Source organism: Ostrinia nubilalis, chromosome 29 (genome assembly GCF_963855985.1).
Source record: "Ostrinia nubilalis chromosome 29, ilOstNubi1.1, whole genome shotgun sequence".
Lineage (NCBI taxonomy): Eukaryota > Metazoa > Arthropoda > Insecta > Lepidoptera > Crambidae > Ostrinia > Ostrinia nubilalis.
Window position 1 is genome coordinate 2,250,034 of NC_087116.1, and position 16,564 is coordinate 2,266,597.

Genomic DNA, 16,564 nt, shown 5'->3' on the forward strand with positions numbered 1-16,564 from the left:
TATAGTACGAGAGCCCACGACCAAAACCATGTCTCATAGCAATACAGCTAAAACCCTATAAAATCGTTAGATTGTATGATTCTGAACCCGACTAGGTGTGTAGTAACGGTCGAAAGTGTAGCAACTGCGTGGGAGGCCATTTCTGCTGTGTCAAAAAAAAAAGACAGTCGGTATTATAGCAATACGTCTGATAGTGGAAATGTACATAGATTTTATAATTGTATTACGAAAAAGTTTGTTTTCAGACATTTTGCGCGTAGCATATAGCCTGAGCGCATTTTTGAAAATGTCAACAAATTTAGCCGACCTGTATCATAGCAATACGAATAATTTTTTTTTCAACTTTTCGTATTGCTGCCATGATTACCAAAAACCTGTTTTCAGACACTTTAAGTGTAGCATTCAACTTCATCCCAGTTTCCTTTTGTGCGATTTATTTCAGTCCTTCAACTTCAATGTTACGGTTTCGGGTAAATTCTTTGTTAATTATCATCTAATAAATTCAGGGTCGCAACGTATTCATTGGTTTGTAACAGAAAATTCAAGATGCCTCAATACGATTTTTAAATGATTATCTGAGTATCGAAAAGTTGTCTGATAGAGAAGGTGCTACACTTAATTTGTCTGATATAAATTTTTTGCACATGTGGACAACTTATTTTATCATGTCCAACAATTTTCAGACATATTGCTATGATACCGATCGGTAAAATTTGTTAACATTTTCAAAACGGTCTCAAAATTTAATGCGTTCACATTTTCGTCTGAAAATTGTTTTGTTCGCATCAAATAACCAACATTTACTAATAAAAAAGATTTTCAGACGTATTGCTATGAGACATTTTATTTGTCTCATTTTTAATTTTTTTAAGTGATTTTACGGGTTTGCGCTACACCACTAACGTCTGAAAAATATGTTTCCGGTATCTCAGAACTATCATTCAACTACAGTCTGCAAATCAGACATATTGCTATAATGCAGTTCGGTCAAATTCTTTGACAATTTTGAAAATTCGGTCAGATCAAACGCTACGCGGAAAATGTCTGATATTGGTATTTTCGAGTTCAGGATAATCGTATCTATCGATTTGATGCGGTTTTGGCCGTATTGCTATGAGACAAAAATTTTGGTCGTGGGCTCTCGTACTATTAGTTTGTTAAAGTAGTTATAACTTACTTTATAAAATTGATGGTCAACATCAATTATTTCAATTATGTAAAAGATTTGGGCTAAAAAAACAGGTAAAATCGATAGCATGATAAAGTAAATACATAAGAAAGAGAAGTTATTGAAAATAAATGCAAAAAAACAGGAACGTAAATGAGTAAAAAACAAAAATGAAATTCACTGGCTGAAACAAAATTGGAGAATTTATGTTAATACGAAAATATTATTAATTAAAAATGTCAAATTATGTAATTATTTGGAATGTTATAATCACAGACAGATTTTATAAATAAATAATGGGGAATTATAAAACGAGCGACTAAAAAAAAACTTTGCGACTGATGATGGCCTACTGTTTTAATACCTTGAGAGGTATGAATTTGAGTAAGCGAAAAATTAACCAAACTAACGACGAATATTGATCAATAATAAAATCCAGAACGAGCTTACAAAATGTGGGTTTTGATTATTACATTTCAGACATAAAAATACTATCCGGGCGACGAAATTACTAAGTGAGCGACTAGAAATACAGAGAGGGCAACTTTAATATGAAGATACATTAGATTTTTCTAATTGAGGTTTTACTGAACGAACTACAAAAAAGTTAATTCTAAGCAAAGTTTTGTTAGCTGCTTTATTAATGATTATTGGTTACTGATATTATATTTGAGGTCTCATGTTTTTTATTTTGATACGCTTTATTAATGAAAACTGCAGATTGTTACAGCGCGCGAATTCGAATGGGGGCGGGGCGACTGTCCCGAATTTATAACAAAATATGTATGCAAACACGTTTTGGGTCTAGCAATTCGGCTCAAACTAACAACACCGCCACTGGAAGCAAAGCTGATACCTATTGGACAAAAAAGAAAACGAGGCCGGCCCGCTAAGTCCAAGCCAGCACTTATCATACAGTGACGATGAGTAGGTAGAGCTCCTCAATACTCATAGGTACCAATCAATGAACCTTATTAATAAGATTACTTTTTTTTTGGGTTGACAGAAGCGACTTATTTTATTTTGTTTTTTTTTTGTTGATTCGATTTAAGAAAATACAAATTTATTTCATTTTTCGTAATAGGTACATTGTTTCATTTGATTACCTACCCTTAAATTTTAATGATTTATTTTTTTCGCTACTAGAATAGTGTTCCGTCAAATATTTATTTCATAAGATCATTTTTTATTTAAATGTGGGCTCATAATACGCTGCTCATAATAGTATTTTTCAAAGTAGATTTTGCATTCGAAACACTTCATTAAAGTTAAAAATACCGCTCAGTATAAAAAAAGCATTTGCCAAATATTGAAAAAAATGCAGGACCTAACGTTGACACTCAATCAAATATTAGGTCGCTCAAATATTATGAAGTTTCTCATTTTGTATTTTAAGGAACTCAATTTTTTTTTGTAAGTTGCTGTTCTTTTGATTTTTCGTCACTCGCACTCAGTCGCTCACTTAGTAATTCTTTAGCCCACATTAATTATTTTGGACACTTACAACATAAATTTACAGTCACTCGTTTAAATACTACCCATAAATAATTATAATAATTTCATTAGTAAAAAATACAGAATGTCATCATTTTTGTAAATTTTGAATTATAAATATTTTCAATCTCATTTTAACAGCAAATTTTCTTAAATAAAGTAGGTACGCCAATAAAAAAATATTTACACACTTATCCTAAAATATTACTTGAGCAAAAAAACTATTCAGTCATCTTTATTAAACTCTAAGCAAAAAAACAAATATACAAAAATAACCAGATAATTAGAAAAACCTCAAATTTTTGAAGCCTTAAAATTAAAAACAGAAACCAATTATAAAATACAGAATAAAATAATGTCATGGCAAGAATTAACAAAATAAAAAGGACTAAGCACCACATTCGTAGCTGATATAAGACAAACATACAAACAATCATAGCCACTGAAGTCTATACAGAAGATCTTAAGTACACCTCCGAGACAATATTTTCAAGTCTATCTGTCCTTTTTACTCGTACTAACATATAGCTAAGTGCAAAAGAGATGGATGCATCAGAAAATACGGAAAAAGTGGGAATAACCACTTTCAATTAAATTAACCATAAATCGAAATTGTAATTTAAACTGGCTTTAACTTTTTCATAAATAGCTTATAAACAGTTTTCCCAACTCGACCCGGTCGATATTTTGAGCAACTTCCAATTTAGAATTATCAAATTATTCTAACATAAATAAGCAGTCAATATCATTAAAAATTAAAACTGAATCCTCAATCAGATATGTGAAGTAGTTCATCTCTACCTGAGTCTAGTTCTTTCAAATGCTTCGATCTGTCAGTCCTGTCATCGTTTGTATGTTTATCAAACTCACTACCATCATCTAAGACCTCTAAATACTTGCAGTCATCCTCACTGTCTGTTTGTCCAACTGCTGCATACCCAAACTTCTCATCTTCACCAGAATCAGATTTGTAAGCGTCGTTTGCATTCGATTCGTTAATAAGAGAATTCTTTCTGTCACCAAAGATGTTCTTTACATGTGTTATTTCATCCCTAACTCTATCCCTCATACTTCCAACCGAATCGTACATTTTATCGCTTAATTTGTGGCTTAATTCCTTAATTCTATCGCCATGAGTTTTCAACAAAGATGGTCTTCTTTCAGGATCGAATTGAGGATCAGAATTATCAGATTCGGTGTCGTCTAGGGGGATCTCGCAAGGAGCGTATATGGAGTCCTTGTTCTTCTTACCTTTGACCTCTTTTTCGACCCACATATCGGTTCCAATGACGATGTTGCGTTGCTTCTTTTTTTGGTCGAAAGTCTTGAACATGACTTTGAAGGTGAGAATGTAGACAGTTGTCAGGATGAGGCAGACACCAGTGGCGAAGAGGAGATACATGGATACCTTCTCCACAACTGGTAAGATGTTTAAGTAGAGTTTGAAGCGGTCTTCTAGAGATGGCGTGAGGGAGTACATTCTCTGTAAAGAAAGAAAATTATGTGTTATAATAAAAACAATAAATATAAAATAATTGTAGGCGATGTAGGTCGATGGGTGAACGATGAGATGATAGATGAAATGAAAGTCCAGGTAGGTACGTTGAAAATGAAGGCGCGTCCGGGTGTGCGCACTAGTACGTTCGCAGAGGGTGAGAGTTCGACGACGACTGGCGGCTCTCGGCCGCGTGTGCGGCGCGGTGAGCCGCTAGAAGCTTCTCACCATAAAAGGCGAGAGGCCTCCGGCCAATCAGCGGGCCGCGTTGCTAACGGCTAGCTCGGAATGTTCTAGGCGCGCGATAATATTATTACCTACGCGCGCACCCAGATTCGCTTACTTATTTAATGTTCCAAAATCACATACAGTGTAAGTTATGTGGTCGGCTTACAGTTTACATATTATTACTACGATGTAAATATACTCGTAGCTTAAACATAGATACAATTCAGGCTATACAAACAAAATGCAAGGTAAGTCACAGGACTTCGGTAAGTTAAGTAGGTCAATAATAATACCTATAGCCTACATTCAGGCACCATCAGTTACATATTCATACAAAAGAAAGGCAAATCTAATAAGGTATTAGTAAGTTAGTTTCATAAGCAGCCATTTTAATTAATAATATTTAAATCTAGCTAAGTTGTACCTACTTCAGGTGGCCATCGTCAACATCCTCCCCCCTAGTGTCGCTTTGCGACACTCATAACCAAGGTTAAAACTACGCGCGTCACTCACTGGTCACTTCTTTGCAGCCATAGCTGTTGGTCCCAGACCTTAGTGCCAGTTGGCTCAAGCACGGCAAGCGTTGCGCGGTTCCAACAAGTTTCCAATATGTAGGTATTGGGATAGGACGATGTCGTAAAAAAACGGTAAAGTAGGTATAAACAAAGTAACATTTTCAAAAGCACACAGGTAAATAACATTAACAATTAATATTTATGTGAAATAAGTCAACCTTTACAAAATAATTACGACCTGGAAAAATATCTTTCAAAACACAGATTTCAATACAAACAGGTATTTTGATAAGAGTCCGGCAAATTAGTGACGTCATGAGTCCACGGCAAGCCCTCGGTCCAAAGACCGTCAACAAGTTTACCTAAACTTTCTAAAATATTAACTACAAGTAAATCATCTTTATATTTACACGATTTATTCATTATTCCTATACATTTCAATGAGAAATAATTTCTAACTAACTCATGCAACTAAAACAAGTCATAAACATATCGATCGTGTTTTAAACAATCAACAAAGCTATTACTACATTCGACAGTGTCAAATGTTCGCGGCATCGATTCTCCGTTCGTACATTTCGTAACTAAACAAGTTGATAAATTCTCTACATTGCCTAAAATCTCGTCGTCGCAAGTAAGATCGAGCGCGCGCGCCGCCGTAGGTATGTAAGCGGCGTCCGCAGACGCGTGGGGCCCGAGTGGGGGCGGCTCGTACGCACCGAGTGCGAGTGAGACCGCGCTATCGGCCAGCGCGTCGCTATGCGCGCGGGGCCCAAGTGGGGCCTGTTCGCACGCAACGAGTGCGAGCGGGACCGCGCTACCGGCCAGCGCGTCGGTATTATTACAACAGGCGGCGACGGTTTGAGTTGGTTCACGGGATTCAAAACACAAGTTCGTGGTAAAGCAAACAGAATCAATTACCTTTTTTGTTGTCCCGTGCAGGCACCATCCTAGGCACGTCTTTGTCATGTATGGCTCACCTGGTTTTCCCCTTATGCACTCAATAGGAGCGATTAGGTCGCAATTATCTTGCCCGATTAACAACATAGGCTGGGCATTACACTTACACAAATCACTATTTACACATTTATATTTGGGTCATTCCACCGGCCAAGAAAATCACGTGTCCGGGGCCAAAAAGTACCCGAATATCATAATATTTTAGTAACAAATATTTTTATCTAATAGTATAACTTTGGTTCTTGTTGTTAAACCACAGAGATAGTTAATAATAGTTAGTTAAGTAATTTAAAAAAAATCGTAAGTCGTCAAAAATTGATTACCACGACGTGTCCGCGCTCCCGATTTCAGAACAAATTTGCTCGTATAAGTTAATCCGTTATTATTACCGCTTTCAATGCTTATGTAATCGATTACTGATTAAATAAACATTGATAAATTAAATACGATATAACTATATGACTAAAAGGTTTTGTAAAATAACTATTTGAAGTTGTGTCCGGGCGTTAACCGTGATTACCCCGACACGTCACTAATGTGCGCCTACGTCCCTAGCTACGCAATTAAGAAACGAGCTCTATCCTCCCCCGTGAACCTTTAGTGGTGGCCTGCGTGCCGAGGTGATCGGTAATGCAACTCGTCGCAGGATTTCGGAGTTATCGAGATAAGAATATGATTACCCCGACCTTGGTTCAGTGCACGATTGATTTACTCTATCCTGTTTTTTTAGGTTTCTTTACATGGAAAGTTCTTGAGAATGTACAGGAATAATGGTCCATGTAACCGCATTTTTGTGTATTAAAACATATGGGATTCAACTTACAGATTGGGCAGGGCTCAGGATAAACCTTAATTTTTTGACTACCCCGACCTTGATTACCCCGACTTTTGTCACCGAGTAATCAATAATACTGTAATTTTACTAATGAATGATTAACTAAATAACGTTTAATAAGCAAAATTACCCTTTACTAAAATGAAATCCTATCTCCTATTAATACATAATATTATCCCTCAAAATTGGCAAGACCCCTGGACTCGACCTTATCGCCGCTGAAATGCTGTAAGCCGATGTAAACTCCGCCGTTAACGTCCTGACACCTGTCTTCGAAAACATCTGGATGGAAGAGGAACTCCCAGACGACTGGCATAAGGGGCTTCTAATTATTGTGCCGAAAAAAGGGTAAAGCAAGGGTATCAGTACCGGAAGACCCAAGAGATGCGACTGGAGTGAGGAATTGCACACCGTTGGTGCAGAGGATGTCCAACGAGTCCACAAATTCACTTACCTCGGGAGCATCGTTTCAGAGCCTGGAGGTACCGAAGAGGACATCACTTCGTGCATTGCCAAGGCCAGAGCTACCTTCGCACAACTTTGCAAGATCAAAATATTCGGGTCCAACGTCAAACCAGTTCTGCTCTATGGGCGTGAAACGTGGAAGGTCACTAAGGTTATCTCGCACCAGCTGCAGATCTTCTTCAGCCGCTGTCTTCGCCGAATTCTCCAAAATCTTCAAACGACGAACTTTTGGAACGCTGCCACGAAATACCGATCTTTCAGCAGAATAAACGCTGCAAGTGGAACTGGATCGGCCACACTCTCCGAAGGGACCCCGATCACAACCCCAAGCAGGCTCTAGATTGGAACCCCCAGGGAAAATGCAAACGTGGTCGCGCCAAAAAAACATAGCGGCGCACTGCTAGGACTTGGAGCGAGATCAAACACGAAGCTCAAGACCGAATGCGATGGAGGACTGTTGTGGACGCCTTCTGTCCCATATAGGAGACATAGGACATTGAGTCACTAATATTATATGTATAATGTATATGTATGTTTTTTTACTCTTTTACGCAACAACTACTTAACAGATTTTGTTGAAACTTTACAATATTGTCGTTTATACATCAAAATAACAAATGGCTAGTTATAATAACATTTATTTTACCATAACTTAAAAAAATCTTAGAAAATAAAATATTTTGTTTTATTTTTGATTACTCTGACTCCCAACTTTGATTACCCCGACCATGAAAATTTTGATGTCGCATAACTTTTTATTCCTGCTTGCTACCGATGGGCCAATATAAAAAATATGCTCGTAATAATGTCTATTTTGAAATGTTTTACCTAAACTTACTCTAAATTCAAAAATAAAAAAGGTCGGGGTAATCAACAAAATAATCCAGATCCGGAGAATGACCGATTTACAAAAATCAATATTATGTACACTTTGCAATGGCAAATTAAGCTCAGATATCTTTCTGGCTTCTAAACTAAAACGCTTATTGTCTCTATTCGCGATTTCAAAGTTCACGATCTCTGTTTCACATGTGAGTTCATTGTCCCATGCACCACGAGCGCGCATGGTATGAGGGGCTCCATGCAGTCCAACCTCATCGGCGAGTCGCGACGCGATTAACGATACGGTCGAACCGTCGTCTAACAAGGCGTGCGTGTGCATACTGCCTTTCGGGCCGAAAACTGTAACCGGCACTATTTTGAGTAGTACTTGGGACTCGTTGCACTGAAGCGCGGTAGTGTGGTTTACGTTTTCACATTCACTATCACTGAGACGCTGTTCGTCGCGTTCTGATGCCGTCTGCAGCTGGGGTCGCGGGTTCGACCAATGTAGAAGGCGATGGTGGCCGAGCCCGCAACCTTCGACGTCACACTCGGGGGCTGTGCACGTAGTATCGGCGTGTCGTGGTAGTAGGCATTGAAAACACAGTTTCTCTGTACGTGCGAAGCGCCAGCGATCTTTACGTAGGGCTCGCTTGAACTTTAGGCATTGTTCAAGTGAGTGTGTTTGTGTTTTACAAAACTTGCACTTTTCGTTGTTCTGCTCGTCGTTCGTAAACACAAGTACATTGTTGTGTGAGCTTCTGATGTACTCTGGCTTACGTCTGGGCTCCGATTGGTTGTTGTATACGAAGCTAACACCGGCCGCGGCTACTTTTTGTGCTTCTAAGTATAGAAAGTCCGATAGGCACTCAAGTTTAGGTTTTTCGTGTAACTCACGGTTGGCGTAAGCGTAGTCAGCCCACTTGGTCACGAGTAGTGTAGGTAACTTTGACACGATGATGTTTACGAGTTCGGGGCTCTGTAGGTACTCGCGTTGCTTTATCGCTCGGGTGGCTGCTACGTGGTTTTTGATGGTTATTGCGAACTGCACTAATTCGGTGTGGTAGCTTTCAGCTAGTGGTTTTACTTTCTTGAGTTGTGACACTATCTTGTTCATGATGATTTCTGGTCGGCCAAACCGAAGCTCTAGCATGTCAATTATTTCGTTAGGTGACGTGCAATCGATGAGTAGCGAAGATACTGCGTCTTTAGCTTCGCCTCGTAGGCATTTACGAAGGCGCCACATGTTCTCGATGTCGGTGTATTTACAGATCTCGGTGGACTCGAAGTATGCGTTCCGGAACTGTAACCAGTCGAGGGGGTCACCATAGTAGATTGGCAAGTCTTTGGAGGTGGCCAATCTCGACAACAGTTGGTCGTTTTGATTAATTGTAGCGGCGTTGGAGATCGCAACTGTGAGTGCAGCCGCCAGCTCTTGAATTTCAGTACGCTGCTGGGGCGCGGTGCAGGTGACTTTCTCCTCCCGATGTGCCGTTGGAATGTGTGTTGTGTCAAGCCAAGCTTCTACTTTCTCCGATGATGACCTCACACTCCACCCCTCTGAGCCCAGCTCGGAAAGGTCGGCGTTCAATTCTATGTCAATCAGAGACTTACGAATCGCCGCCTTCTTCGCGGCGGCTTCCGCGGCGGCTTTCGCGGCGGATTTTGCGGCTGCTTCTGCGGCTTCGATCGCTTCGATCTCAATTTCCGCCCTCTTGCGTGCAGCTTCAATAGTGAGTCGCCGTGCTGCAGACGATTTGCGCGTGGACTGGCTGCCCTCACTCTTCAACACTTCACTAGCGACTTTCACTTTGTTTGTCTTGTCTTCGTCCATCATTTGTCGGCGTGTTTTAACAGCGGCGCCGCGGGGGGAGCGAAGCAAAGACATGATGGCGGATCACTGTGTTCACAATTCACAATCGATGATTCGGCTCGTAGGACCACTTTGTAGGCGATGTAGGTCGATGGGTGAACGATGAGATGATAGATGAAATGAAAGTCCAGGTAGGTACGTTGAAAATGAAGGCGCGTCCGGGTGTGCGCACTAGTACGTTCGCAGAGGGTGAGAGTTCGACGACGACTGGCGGCTCTCGGCCGCGTGTGCGGCGCGGTGAGCCGCTAGAAGCTTCTCACCATAAAAGGCGAGAGGCCTCCGGCCAATCAGCGGGCCGCATTGCTAACGGCTAGCTCGGAATGTTCTAGGCGCGCGATAATATTATTACCTACGCGCGCACCCAGATTCGCTTACTTGTTTAATGTTCCAAAATCACATACAGTGTAAGTTATGTGGTCGGCTTACAGTTTACATATTATTACTACGATGTAAATATACTCGTAGCTTAAACATAGATACAATTCAGGCTATACAAACAAAATGCAAGGTAAGTCACAGGACTTCGGTAAGTTAAGTAGGTCAATAATAATACCTATAGCCTACATTCAGGCACCATCAGTTACATATTCATACAAAAGAAAGGCAAATCTAATAAGGTATTAGTAAGTTAGTTTCATAAGCAGCCATTTTAATTAATAATATTTAAATCTAGCTAAGTTGTACCTACTTCAGGTGGCCATCGTCAACAATAATTATTAATCTATTTAAGGACTTAAGGGCTGACTAAGGGCCAGTAGAGCAAAAAGAGTGTTTTAGTTTTAAACCAAGTTCCAATCTTATTATTGAAAGATGAGTAGTCCCAGGAATGTCTGTCTGGAAGCCGACTGTCTTGAAATGCGCAACGAATTAAATGAGAATTTTGAAGGAAATGCTTGATTTCCTTGGGGTCTAAAAGGTATAGGGGTCAAGCTGTCTCACAAGACATTATACATAGTTTGGAGAAAATCTTTTGGTGTTTGTCTCTAAGATGAATCACTAAGAAATACGACAAGTTATTTTTCCCCCGGGACAAGCCTGACCTTCACTGGTTGGGTTATTGGCGGTCAACGATCCTGGCTACACAGGAGTTGCAGCGGTGGGAACAGGAGGTGGGAATAGTCTCATAAATACTAATAAATATAAATATGGTACTCACAATATCAAACCACAGCAGAGGTAGGTACATGTTGGAGAATCGTTCTGCGTTATTGATGCTGCTAATGTCATCCAGCGCCATGTTTATTTGAAACTTGGAGCTCACGTCTAAGGGTAGACCTGATTCGGGCTGTATCCAGAACCTGGGAGAAAGGAACGAAATGATAATATTAGAATTTCACAGGATATGGTATCTAGTTGTTAAAATTATTGCAAGATATTCTCTTGTATTTTACAACATTGGTTTTGAATAAGAGTTAAAGCCATGTTGTGTAAAATTTCAATGTGAGGATTAATGTAAGACACATTAAATATAAAAAGTGTTAAAAAATACATAAAGAAACCCTCACCTAGTCTCATGATCCTCTTGGTTCGGACTCAGGCCTTCAACCTTGCTGAACAGGACGTCTTCTCCCTTGTAGAAGTGAGGGTAGGACAGCGCTATGGGGAAACCGTAGTAGCAATCTGAGACGTCGATCAAACCGTCTGGGAGGCATTTACCTGAAATAAAAACAAAGAAAGAAATTAGGTATAGAGACTGAATATAAATCCATCACAAAGACACTACTGATCGAGCTAACTGCGCACCTTGCTGGAATGCAAGTTGCGACTCTCCCTCCCATTTATCCGCACACCTTCCCGCGTTTGCCCTGTCCAGATGCGCAGTTAACTTGACCATGATGCGCGTTAAACTAAGTCAGTGCTTGAGGTATTGGAGCGGCAAGAGAGGGTGTTTTTGAGACGTCAAATGTCAGCGAATCTTTATTTTAGTAAGTGATGAGAAGAAGTAGGTACTCTCTCTCATCATGACAGTTCGTTCGTTTCAGCCAAAATGACGTCCACTGCTGGATAAAGGCCTCTTAAGGATTTCCACAATGACTGGTCCTGCGCTGTTCATAAATCCAGGTGCTTAGCGCAACCTTCACTAGATCGTCGGTCCACCAAGCGGGAGGTTTGGCCACACTACGATAGGTCGTCACTCGAGATTCGAGAGTAGGTCATCAGTTCTACCAGTTATAAAGTCAGTAAGAAACAGTACATACCATTTCTGCAGAAGCATTTGTTCTCCTCGTGATATTTGCCGTTGTCCAGCATTTTCTCTGGGAAGGTATACATGTACGCCTTAAGACCACTTCTGGTGCCTTCTTTGACGGGTACCTGAAGAAGATGAAAAATAAATTAAGAAGATAAGCAGAAAATTTCCCAAGATAGAAAAAGAAGTGTTTGATGCTCTACTTCTCTGGACCATCCAATTCAGCTGTTAAAATTATGTAAAATAGCCTCTTGGAATTGTCATAGTCGACTTAATTATCGGTTTTTGCTTCTTCAATTAGGCTTTAGAAAGCACCCTTAAACCCCTCACTTATACTTACACTTTAAAATTTCAAGAGAACACCTGTTGACATGTCCTGTCTTCGTTGCTTAATTGGTACGGTGGGTTTAATTTTTTCAAGTTTAAAATTACTTAGTTAATGATTCTATCTAGGTTTCAACAATTCTGTTTTAATATTATGGTTTCAATAATTTACTTACCAAAGGTGCAGCCCGGCAAAGGCTCTTCCTATAAAACAAAATCGACTCGTTCTTCCCCAGAGCCCCTTTGAACTTGGTGCCATCAGAGGCGTTCTGGACGTTACTGCAATGCTTGCCCTCCCACTGAGGGAGGTCGGTGGACCCTCTGTAGGTGTCGATGAGGCCGGACTTGGTGACGTCATCTTGTCCAGTGTAAATTGTCTCGTAGTCACCGGTGAAGTCGTACATCTGAAAGATACGGATAGGATTAATGAAAGTTAAAATATTAGGTTTTTGCTAAAGGAAATGTGAATAAGAATGAAAGGAAATGAAGAAAGAAATTGAAGAAAGAAGAAGGAAAATAGGAATAAGTGTTTAAGCTATATGCAGTTAAATTTTCGAAACGGCTGGATCTATTTTGGTGGTGATCTAACAGATAGGAAATAGAAATAGATATTGGATATTTATAGAGTAACTTAGGATACTCGTACTTTTATTTTTAGAAAATAATTAAGATACCGCAATGAAAACCCATGAAATAGAGTCCAAATAGTGGTATACTGTTCTAATTATTTTTGAAGAGTTAGCTATCCTCTTGGACTACTGAAAACAATGGCTGGGTTTCATAATCAGCAAATCATAGATCTTGGCTGTATAGGAGTTGCGTTGTGTTGGAGAATAGGGATTTGGGATACATCTTTTAATTTCGTATATTTCGGATCAGCGGTGAACGAAGGTATACGAACATTAGGCCTCCCCAACCCGTCTGGCCGGCGTGGGGAGTGTAGGCCAAATCCGCCATTTGCCTCTGGTAAATTAGAGGGAGTGCTCCTGCAGTGGAGACTAAATGACCTGATGACTTACCCTATCAATCAGCCCCAGCTTGTCGAAGTAGATCCATCCAGGCATGAAGGTGTTTCCCAGGGTCATCAGCTCAGACTTGTACCCCATCATGAACTCTTTCGCTGTCATCTTGGCCAGAGGCTTGGTGTTGGTGAGACTGATCAGGTTGTTCAGTCCGAAGCGCGTCATGAAGCCCTGGGGCGCTACCACGTTGGCTATGCTCTGGAAAAGAAGATTACATATTATTTAGTTAACTCATAAAAATCATACATTTTTACAAATAGGATTTCAAAAAACACTTTCGTCCCAGTTTTAACCCTACCACTGCTTCGTATTTTTTGAAGGGACGCGCGCCGGTAGCTTGAAGAGCTTTTCCAGCTTCACCGGGCGAGTACAGAAGGTACCGTACCGACGTTCGCGATCGGGCCGTATCGAGCGCATAATGCGCCCGATCAGTGGCGAACCCAACTAGAGGGTTGCCCACCGCGGTGTTGGACCAAAGACCAGCCTACGGCGGGCTCACTCTAGTGGGCCCGATCGAGGGGACTACGGACGCGGCCTGAGGGCGCCAGGGTAGGCTCGGACTACGGCTCAGGCGTGTCCGGGGGACGGATTGGGGCCACTGCTTCGGGACTATAGATGCTGAGAAGAAGCAGCGCAAAAAACTCAGTCACTATTTGGTTTTACAAAATAACTATAGGTAGGCTTAACTCAATCAGTGCCTGAGGTATGAGCGGCACGGGAGGGGTGACATTGATATAATAAGACGTGACAGAGCACCCTCAGAGCATGACACATGCTGAGCGGTAGCCATATTTGGTTCGAACTCCCTATAATAATCCAACTGTGTATGTATTTTTTATTTATGTTAGAACCAAAATAAATGTTTTTCTTTCTTTCTTTCTAATTCAGTAAGTGCCTGAGGTATGGGAGCAGCATGGGAGAGGTGACATTGATATATTATGTCGAGACTGAGAATACAAATCTGAAGAATATCTGAAGTCTCGTTGACGTTTGGCGTCTCTAAAACGAGTCTTCCAGTAACTTCTTGGCCAATTTTAGCTTGGTCCACGGGCGAAGTCTCTGGTTTGAATTTTTAAATAGTTATTTTCTTCTAGTGACTGGGCCCATCTCTAAGATTCTAGAGTAGATTTTTGTTGATATGGTATTTAATTTATTAATAAAACATTGAAGGCCCATGAAAGTGGTGACTGAGTTTGTTGCGGCGCTTCTTCTCAGCACTTGCCAAATGTTGGTCTCGAAGCGCTGGTAGGGTAAAAAGATTATGAGACATGTAGAGGCTCCTTAAGAGCAAAATGACGATTTGTAAGAACTATTTATTAGTCTAAACAAATAAAGAAATTTTGACTTTGACTTTGAAAGAAAATTCAAACCAGCGACTTGGCCCGTGGACCAAGCTAAAAGTGGGCCAAGTCACAGGAAGACTCTAAAAAACCCTCCCATGCCGATCCCATACCTCAGGCACTGACTGACTAAGCACTAAACCTATAGCTTCAATTTGACAGTCATTCACAGTACTCAACACATAAACCTTCAAAAACTAGTTAGTTCATTTAGTGCTCATCAAAGTCTCTTAGCATAGGTCATGTCGAAACGCTAAGTAGGTACTCACTTAGGTTAGTGCTCATTTCGCAATGGCCTAGGCATGCCTAAATAACACACAAACACTTAAAATTACTATAGATTACGATTATGACATTTGAGTAGTAGTTTTGTTTACATTGTTTTAATTATAGGTACAGTCAGCGTCAAACAGTTCGTGACACTCAAAGTAGCCAAAAAGTTGACAACACAACCTTATTCCAATGAGGGCTATCGTTTTAGCGCTCACCAGTTAGCGCCACTGTAGAGTAAGGTCCTGTCACTTGCTAGTAGCGAAGACAGTGGCACCATCTGGTGAGTGCTAAAGTGGTAGGAGGACTATCGCATTTGCACTCATCAAGATGGCGCTTCTGTAGAGTAAGGTCCTGTCAATCGCCAGGGGTGCCAACTGTTAAGTATAAAAACGATAGCCCTCATTGTAACAAAGACGTGTTGCGAACTTTTTGGCTACTTTGGGTGTCACGAACTATTTGACGCTGACCGTACAAAATACATACCTAGCCATTTTTAATTTACATACATTTTTTTTTCACGTGGCTCTAGTACTTTTATTGGCGGTCTAGCTGTAGATCCTGGCTACACAGGAGTTGCAGCGGTAGGATTGAGAGGTGGGAATAGTCCCGTACTATAAGTAATTATAATCTTAATTAAATGTGTCGTTCATAAAAAAATGACAGCTACTTGACTTCTAAACATCGACTATCGATAAAACTGACATCCAACAACACTATCTATCAAAGTAATCATATGATTCAGCTATTTCCTAACGTAAAATCTAGATTTCCAGCACGTATGAATTTACTGTTATAATGTGTTCTGGAGCAGTGGCGGCGTAGCATGGGTTGGTACCCGGGGCGATCACCCCCCCCCCCCCCCCCCCGTCACCAGTCCTATGGCACCCCCTGGTACCCCCCAGGGTTTTGGGGTTACCTACCGATTCGAAGATTGAAAGACAATCACACCCCCCACCCCCCGTATCATGACATAAACCGCAGATTTGTCATGCAGATAATGCCAGTGAGTACTAATCTGCGCGACTTGTGTCACCCCCTGATGCTTGGCACCCGGGGCGGACCGCCCCCACCGCCCCCCCCTTACGCCGCTACTGTTCTGGAGCAGATCTATGGATCACTAGTTATAATTTCAAGATCATTAGTTTGATATACAAAAGTGGTGTAACTAATTTCGTTGCGGGTCCAATGAATGACTAACTTTCCCCGGGACAAACTTGGCCTTCACTGGATGGGTTTTTATCGGTCAAGCTGTAGATCCTGGCTACACAGGAGTTGCAGCGGTGGGCATGAGAGGTGGGAATAGTCCCGTATACCAGGGAGCTTGCTACCTGTTTTCTTTCTAGATGTCATAAATGATAACGTATGCGTTTAAATTACTATAATACTCTAATTTTAGAGATTTTGTACGTGATGTTGCATCTAGGATACCTATTCATAATAATATATCGTTGAACATAAGTGAACTAAACTGATAAACCTGTCAAAAGTAGGTTTCAAACGCAAAATTGAGCAAAATGAATTACCTACTTGCATCTCAATTATTCTAGTAATTTGTCCCAAAT

At 40.7% G+C, this 16,564-nt stretch overlaps 1 protein-coding gene across 2 annotated transcripts in view; it reads right to left on the minus strand.

Annotated features, from left to right (window-relative positions):
* Positions 1–2,714: 2,714 nt before the first annotated feature.
* The window catches only part of LOC135085669 (lysosome membrane protein 2-like), a 68,064-nt gene continuing 54,214 nt past the window's right edge, over positions 2,715–16,564 (minus strand). For both annotated transcript variants that reach the window (XM_063980460.1, XM_063980459.1), the window contains 6 exons: positions 13,387–13,587; positions 12,544–12,771; positions 12,054–12,168; positions 11,361–11,511; positions 11,012–11,153; positions 2,715–4,145 (listed from right to left, as the gene is read on the minus strand). In XM_063980460.1, coding sequence (XP_063836530.1) covers positions 3,432–4,145; positions 11,012–11,153; positions 11,361–11,511; positions 12,054–12,168; positions 12,544–12,771; positions 13,387–13,587 — 1,551 coding nt within the window. In that variant the 3' untranslated portion in view covers positions 2,715–3,431. The remainder of the gene's footprint in view (positions 4,146–11,011; positions 11,154–11,360; positions 11,512–12,053; positions 12,169–12,543; positions 12,772–13,386; positions 13,588–16,564) is intronic.